At 32.5% G+C, this 8,167-nt stretch overlaps 1 protein-coding gene across 3 annotated transcripts in view; it reads left to right on the forward strand.

Moving 5' to 3' along the window:
- The window catches only part of LOC108563360 (DENN domain-containing protein 1A-like), a 12,491-nt gene extending 5,158 nt beyond the window's left edge, over positions 1-7,333 (forward strand). The window contains exons 4-14 of one of the 3 annotated variants that reach the window (XM_017922015.1): positions 826-961; positions 4,034-4,087; positions 4,155-4,412; positions 4,580-4,681; positions 4,740-4,967; positions 5,570-5,746; positions 5,804-5,836; positions 5,911-6,134; positions 6,195-6,333; positions 6,490-6,825; positions 6,936-7,333. In XM_017922015.1, coding sequence (XP_017777504.1) covers positions 826-961; positions 4,034-4,087; positions 4,155-4,412; positions 4,580-4,681; positions 4,740-4,967; positions 5,570-5,746; positions 5,804-5,836; positions 5,911-6,134; positions 6,195-6,333; positions 6,490-6,825; positions 6,936-7,286 — 2,038 coding nt within the window. In that variant the 3' untranslated portion in view covers positions 7,287-7,333. Of the gene's footprint in view, positions 1-825; positions 962-4,033; positions 4,088-4,154; positions 4,413-4,579; positions 4,682-4,739; positions 4,968-5,569; positions 5,747-5,803; positions 5,837-5,910; positions 6,135-6,185; positions 6,334-6,489; positions 6,826-6,935 lie in introns of all 3 variants that reach the window. The other 2 variants (XM_017922014.1, XM_017922016.1) reach the window with 2 other exon arrangements.
- The last annotated feature ends 834 nt before the right edge of the window (positions 7,334-8,167 follow it).

An 8,167-nucleotide genomic window follows, 5' to 3' on the forward strand; every position in this document is an offset into this window, starting at 1 on the left:
ACATTTCAATTTCAATAGACATTTTCCTAGGGAATACATAATAAGCAATATTGGAAATCAATAAAAGCTAATTAGACTTGTTGATATACTCAATAATATTTCTTAAAAATCGATAAAGAAGTAAAAAATAGATATTAAAGAAGCAGTGTTTCTTTCCTACTGTTCACGATTGACTTGTTGACTACCGGTGCCACTGACTATTCTGGAGAATAAATTTAAATAACGTGGTCGACAAATTGTCGTTGAACAAAATATAATCAACGTCTTAAACCTACTTTGCCAAATTCTATGTCACATTATACACTTTGTCAATGCATTTTATTAAGCCATTAGAACACAATAATTACTCTTAGTTACGTATTCGTATAGAATTCATTGAAAATTACACTAATATAACATGAGAAAAAACATAATTGATAGCTATTTACCGCTTCAACAATTATGATAATTAAATTAAAATTAAAGAATTTTTTTTTCGAGTACGCTTTTTAAATTCAACGTCGTTTATTGTTTGTGCACACACAAAAAAATGTGAGGGACGCACTTGCAGATGCAGTCACATTCTTTTCACAGAGAATCCGCAATTAGAAACGGCCAATCTTAAAATAAAAATTCTATTTTGACTCTTATATGATATTTGCAAATTGTACTGTACTTAGTATTATTACTTGCGATATTTACTCCATTATTTAATCTTTATTCCGAGAAAAGTCGATGATGATGACTTACTGAAATACTTTCTAAATTGCCACGCCGCCAAATTCGCGTCGCTCCTCGAGAATTTTAATTAATTATTTATGTTATTGTTTCTTTGTTTAATTGCAGATTCCTGGATAGCATATCAGTGCTTATGCACAGTCCCCGGGCCAACGATCTTAGGGACTTTCTTCAGGCTGTTTACGGGCAGAGGATTGCCGATCCCGGCAAAAATTTCATCGTGCATTTTAATAACGGCGAAAGTGTAAGTATTTTACATTTAAAATAAACTTAGTTTTGAGGCTGCTAATGCGCAGACAGGAACTGTTATACCGCCTAATCTTATATAGATCATTCATCACGTGTCCATCATTACAACTTATAATATAGGTCTTATATAATAAAGTTGGTTCAGCATACGTACTACTGTTTATTGGTTGTTATGTATATTATTATATACATAACAACCAATAAATATAGGTAATGGTTGTTCTGTCGGATGAATTTGATAAGAAGTAGAAAATGTTTATGTTGAATCCATACTATCCGATGTTGATTCAATTGATGATTTTGTAATTTCTGGCCGTTCAAAGGTTTAAATCGAAATAATTTTGGATATTTTGAAAATTTTATGCAATTGTCTGTTATGAAAAAACTATAATATTAACGCGGAAACATCCAACTTTACATGGATAACGTGAAACAATTAATATAAGAAACATATAAGATTAATGAATACATTTATATTGCGTTTAGGGTAAAAATTGTAGGTGTATGTATTAATATGTTTGTTTTCTTTGTTTATATTGAACATGGTCTTTTATTATATTTGCTTATAATTATTAATATCTTATCCAAAGAAACGTTAAAATAAAGTTGTTTATTGTGACTCTAAGATGTATTGACGTTAATAATTCGATCTATTTTCTGGAAATTGTTGCATCTTTATATTATTACTTTTGTTTTCTATTTAATTGATCCGTGTTAATTACTCCTTCGTGTCCTTTTATGAGTTGTATACAATTGTTCGTTGTTGTATTGAAACATAATTACGCGTTTTATTCTTAATTCAATTTTGCATATTAAATGTACATATATCAGAGATATATTTCTGATGTTGTTTATATAAGTACTTTGAAAATCTGATACAGCGTATATAATATCTTATAACGTCATTCGGTTAACAGTAATGTTTGCTTCTATAATATAAATATTTAACAATTGAAAAATAAATAGATATGATGTCACGAAGGTTTCGACAAATAATATTTTACTCGGCACGTTTTAACCTAATTTTCAATCTTTATGTGTTGTTCTCTATGAAAATAAATGCACAAAGTTTAAAATTATATTGCAAATTATACTAAACTTTGTAGAACATATTTATTTGAAGCGTTATTTTAATAAATAAACATGCAATTTTCTATTAGTTATAATTTTTGTAAATAAATAAAATTATACATCATTCCATGTTTGGAAAAGAACTTTAGTGTCATCAATTCTTATAATTTCAATGAACGGTTTGTTTTGAGACTTAACTTCGTTATTCTAAAATACTAATATATAATTGATTTGTTAAATTATCGTTTCATTTTTATAACATTTTGAGATGAGAACTGTCACTATCAGAATTCAAGATTCACAGCCGGTCTTCAGACAAGTTAAATTATTAAGTGGTTGTTGTATTCTCTCGACCATAGATCTTCCCACTTAAAATTTAATAAATGCAAAACACAATGCAATGTAACTCAGTTGAACGTGACTTATAGATCTGACAAGCGCTTGATATTAACACAATGGACCCACCAATGTCCAATAAAAATACTTTAATAAATAAAAATTAAATAATTCCCATAAATATTTTCATGCATTATTTATTATTTTTACGTTCAAAAGTGAAACTTTCAAATCATATTTAATAATAAATTACCTAAATATTAATGCCTATATTTTAAAGCTTAACTTGTATGAAAAGTTTGGTATAAGTATATATTAATTTATGCTATATTTGCAAATTTTAAAGTAAATTTTCATCTCTAACTACTTATTATTACCGTATAATTTATCATGTGGATTCTCGTGACCGTGTTTAGAAAATATGCAAAGTATCTGAGAAAAAAAAAGTTCACGCGAATTAACAGCGTTAATAAGTTAAGTGAAGATGATTTGCGTATAGAAATTGGCATGTAGAGAGTAATTGAATAATAAGAAATAATTGAATTGTTCCGTGTAAACTCCTCCATTTCTATTTTTTTGCTTCTGGTTAATGTTTGTATGCAGTCTGATGAATCCTTGAACCGCATTTGGGATCGTCGGTGTGCAAAGATAATGAACAGTTGGGGGCTTCATGTGCGATATAAAAGAGAGATACAAACCAGTTGTTGCTGCGATGAGATTAGAACATTGAAACTTTTGTTTTATCGTATGTTTGTTTTTATTTTTTCTTCCTTTTTTTACCGCCTAAACTTGTTTTTATCTATGTTTTGTGCGTTTTAAATCAAGTTTCATAATCTACATTTCAACATGATTATTTATGGCAGTGTGATCGAAATAACGCACAAATGTACTAATGAAGTTTGATTATGTCAGAAATTGACACTGTAAACCGACAATAAATTGTTTGGTTCGAACGAAGAGACATGTGTACAAACGCAAATTAATAATTTGAATCAATTTTATCATCATATTTTTTGACAAGAAAAGGTTCGATCATAACTTTATTGATAACAGGCAAAAATAAATTCAAATATGATCAATCAAATATTCAGCAATGATGAACTGAGATAAAACTAATACAGTGGAACCTCGCTTAACGAGTTTAATCCGTTCCAGAATTTCCGAATTTTTACTCGTATAGTGAAACAATTTTCCTCATATAAACTAATGTAAAATACGATAATACGTTTCATGCCGGAAAGAAAAGTATAACTTTGTCTCGCTTTTTAATGATTTTGCTTTTCATATCTATGCTTATTTTTATTCTTTGACTTTTTATTCGGAGACATGCGAGTGTTATTAAATAATTGTTGATCCTAAGGGTTTCATCCCGTGAATACATAATTTGTAATTAAAACTATTTATATCATAATCTCTATGAATGTTCGTATATTTTTCTAAATTATTACAATTTTTTCAAGCGAAAATTCGTTTTAAATTTTACCTACTGATATGTGAAGCGCATTTAACTTTTTTTCAATTTGCACGAAAATTAACAATTTAAAATTAATATCGACGAATAGTATTTTAAAAATGAATTTTAATATAATAGTCACGGCATATAAACAAATAAAAATTAAATCATATTCATATAAAAAAAATCAATGCTTTTTCTTTATAGATATTCAACGTGGAATGTCCCAAACAATTTCAATTACCAAGTATTCCAGAAAATGTAAGTGACCATGAAAAATAACATAATTTAAGAATTACTAATACATGTATACATGTTTTTATTTTAGAGGAATTTAACGGAATATTACAATGCAATCGATACAAACAACATGATCATTATATTTGCGTCGATGCTGTACGAGCGTCGGATTATCTTCACTTCCAAGAAACTGACAAGATTGAGCGCCTGTGTACAATCTGCAAACGATGTGATCTATCCGATGATCTGGCAGCACATCTTCATCCCGGTGCTTCCGATGGCATTAATGGACTATCTGCTCGCCCCTATGCCCTTTCTCATCGGAGTTCCAGATGAAGTATTAAAGGTAATACACGAATGGTATAATACCAGACGCGTGGAACTAGAATGTCATGCAGGCACTTTATTCAATTGATGTAAATCAGTTTAGAGGATGTCAAGTGTGCTCTCTCCATTCCATTCTTTCTTTTTATCCTTAAACTGATTTTCTTTTGCGTGTTGTCTCCTTCGTAGAAAGTGAATCGCTGTGAGATCGGTGACGTCGTCATTCTCGATGCAGACACAAACAAAATAGAAACCCCCTTCGATGATCTTAATAATTTGCCGACCGATGTGGTAAGTATTTTTTTGTGCAAATGGAATACACGTATACAAATTTGTATGTCTATTGCAGGTGACGTCTCTAAAAAAGCAATTGAAAAATAAGAGTTCCTTGTTGGGCGACGGCGTTTCCAGGGCCTTCCTCAGAGCCCTCGTTCAGCTGATAGGCGGTTATCGAGACGCCTTGCAGTTCCAACCTGGTGAAAAAGTTACTTTCGGCGCTGATCGGTTCATCGAAACGCGCCCGCTCTCTTCGCAACCCTTCCTTCGAGAGATGTTAAATTTACAAATCTTCCAACAGGTAAACTTAATTGTATTTGTTTTAGAAAAAAACAATTACATTTTGTTTTGTCTTCTATAAATCATTTGAATTCATCCAATTTTCCTTTTACTTCCATCGATGTCTTTATCTAAAAAATCATTAATTTCGTTTAAAGAAAATGAGTTTTTAATTAACCAGACAACAATGAGATTAATAGTTGATAGAAGCAAGAACATGTAGACTAGGAGGGCATATGACAGAAACACGGGAGTTAGGTGATATATTTTATGTGTGAACGGCAGGCGATTTCCAAACTTTTTATGTTTTTTTTAGATAATGGAATATTTGACCAAAAGTTCCATTTGAAGCTTTAAAAATGGTACCCGCTAGCATTTTAAAATTACATTGTAGGAGTTACTCATTCTCTCATTTCGATCTTTGTCGGTGACATTCCAAAAATGATTTTATAAATCTTAAAAAAAATATTTTTATGCAATTTATTCTTTAATTGAATCATTGAATTTTTGATTATTATAACTTTTTTTTTCCGTTTTAATAATATTCTTAAAATTGTGAATGACAATTAATTTTAAATAAAATATTTACCGTTAAAATCTGATAATGAAATTTTATTATTTCAGTTCATTGAGGAGCGATTGGACATGCTCAACAACGGCTTAGGATTTTCCGACGAATTTGAAATAGAAGCATGCCGATACTCTGATAAGTCCAGCTCCAAACTGAAGCAGCAGTACAAGGAGTGGACTTCATCTATGAAGAAAGAAGGTTCAGCTTTCTTCAAGAGTGTAAAAGATAAGGTAGTTTTTGATCAATTTAAATGTGTTGGTTTGATTTAAGTGCTCATATTGTTATAGGCTAATCCCGCCATGAAATCTGCTGTTAAAACTGTAAGTTTCGCTTCCTTTCGATATGGCCTAGTTGGAAATGTGTTTAAAATTTTCATTTGTCATATTGTTTCTAGGTAAAAGATGGTGGTAAAGGGATGAGGAGTGCGTACAAGGAGTTAAAGATGAAGCTAAAGGATAATCAGAGTCCGCAGCAGCTGCGAAACGGACTGGAAGGATTGGACAAGCCACGATCGGCACCGAACTCGCCTACTGGTAAAAGGAGATCGATGGGATTCGGTAACCCAGTAGCCAGCTACAGAAAGGAACCCCAAATAACTAAGAAAATGGCCTTTGAAAGGTAATAAAGAAAACTTTCCCCTATACTGACTGTAAATAATACTAATTTCAGGCAATATAGCCCTCTCAGTTCGCAGCCGATGTCGCCGGATCGATCAAGAAGTGGATCGCCACCTCTGATGATCCCACAGATAGATTTAATGAACGAGATGCAGGATCTTCTGCAGCTCAGATTAGACACCCCTCCCGTGGATAGATCGGTGAGTCTAGTCTATAACAACCATCTTAACTTTGACGATAGACGTTTTGTTTTTCCTACTGCACTCACTACTAATAATATGCAGATTTTCATCTTTGCTTTGTGTATTCGTATTTGTTTTGTTTTTTCGTAACCAAAATGTGGCACTCGTTTGCAGTTAAAGCCCGTGCGCAGCTTAGAGAATTTCAAACATTCCTCCCCGACATCCAGCCCCGACCGCTGGATATTCCCATCACGAACAGGCGCCCCCATGGCCTCTCCCCAGTCACACCTGTTCAAATCTAGAGCTCCCGATACCCAAAACCTATTGCAATCACCTGACGACGTCTTCTCTTCCCCACCTGTACCGCCGAGAACGCACGATCTATTTGGCACAGCGCCATTCGTGGTTGGGGGCGGCAGAGAAAATGGACAGCCCGTTTTCCTTATTGCAAATCAGCATACTATCGATGTTGTTAGATTGTCACCACCATCAAATTCACCTAGCAAAAAGGTAATGGTGTTTGTTTTATCTTTAAAAGGTCCTGCATGCTTCTTTCAATCGTTTTCATATAATGCGCCTCTAGCGTCATGTCTGCAATGTAAAAATGTCTTTACTTTTAGAAGAGTGACGAGTCACAAGATCTCATACGTTTAGACTCCTCCTCGGATATTTACGAGTTTGATCCACTAAAGTCGAACAGCTCGCTGTCTAGCTCGTCCTATTTGAATAGCAGCGATTTGCTCAGTAAATCACTCGAAGACGGCCACGCTCCTTTAAGCGTGTCCAATCCACTGTACAACTATGAGAACCACAACATCAAGCAGAACGGCACTCCCACAGAACGGCCTAAATACAATAGCAAAGATAAGGACCTCCTGGAAGAATATGGAATAGATTTTAATATGTTCGACTCATTTGGAAATACCACACAAAAGGCAAACCCCCAAGGAGAGTGGGCGACGTTTGAATGAAAAAGTAGTTATTAAAAATATAAAACAAAAAAAGATGGTAAAACGTAACTCTTTAAATTATTTATTATTCTATTTAATAATCATTTATCATTAACTAGATTTTTATTTTCTTTCATTAATTTCAGTTAGATTTTTATGGCATATTGTAAATAAAAGCTAGAGATTGAGATATATATATATGTAAGTAATTTGTATATATATTTATAAAGAGGATGAAAGAAAAAAATCGCAAAGAAATTGAAAGACTTGAAAGATAACAAACGTAATTGAAAACAAAACATATTTTATAGTTTTAGCTGTGATAAAACAACTTGTATTGATTTTTTATTTTTGTTCTGTGCACAATTTACTATGTAATAAAACAGGATATTTATTTAGCATAAATTAATTATTATTGATTAAAAATGCAATTTGCTAATAAACAGAAATATGCGTGCCTTTAATTCATCAGTTTCAATGATTCCATCGCGACCTCTAACCGTTGGATTTCGGCGATGGTCTGGGATAGTTTTTCGGTATTCGATTCCTGTACCTCTTGTGGAACTTTAGTTGTATAATCTGCTACTCCCATAGCTTGCTTCAACTTTTCCTCTGTTCCCTTCAGCATATCTAGCTTCCTTTCCATTTTAGCAATTTCCTTTTCTGGGTCGATTAAGCCTTTGAGCAATAAATGCACCTCGCATTTATTTGAAACGGTCAAGATTGTACAACCGATTGGAGCATCCAAATTTACGTCGCTCTTCGAACAGAACGACAAAGTTTGCAAAGCATTCGATAATTTCTTAACAATAGTCTCGATGCTTCCGTCGGAGCATTTGATGTAAGCTAAAAGTTGATATTATAATTATTGAATATTGATATTTGGAAAAATAAATTACCTT

The sequence above is a fragment of the Nicrophorus vespilloides genome, unplaced genomic scaffold (genome assembly GCF_001412225.1).
Source record: "Nicrophorus vespilloides isolate i.1.1-1 unplaced genomic scaffold, Nicve_v1.0, whole genome shotgun sequence".
In the NCBI taxonomy this organism is placed as follows: Eukaryota; Metazoa; Arthropoda; class Insecta; order Coleoptera; family Silphidae; genus Nicrophorus; species Nicrophorus vespilloides.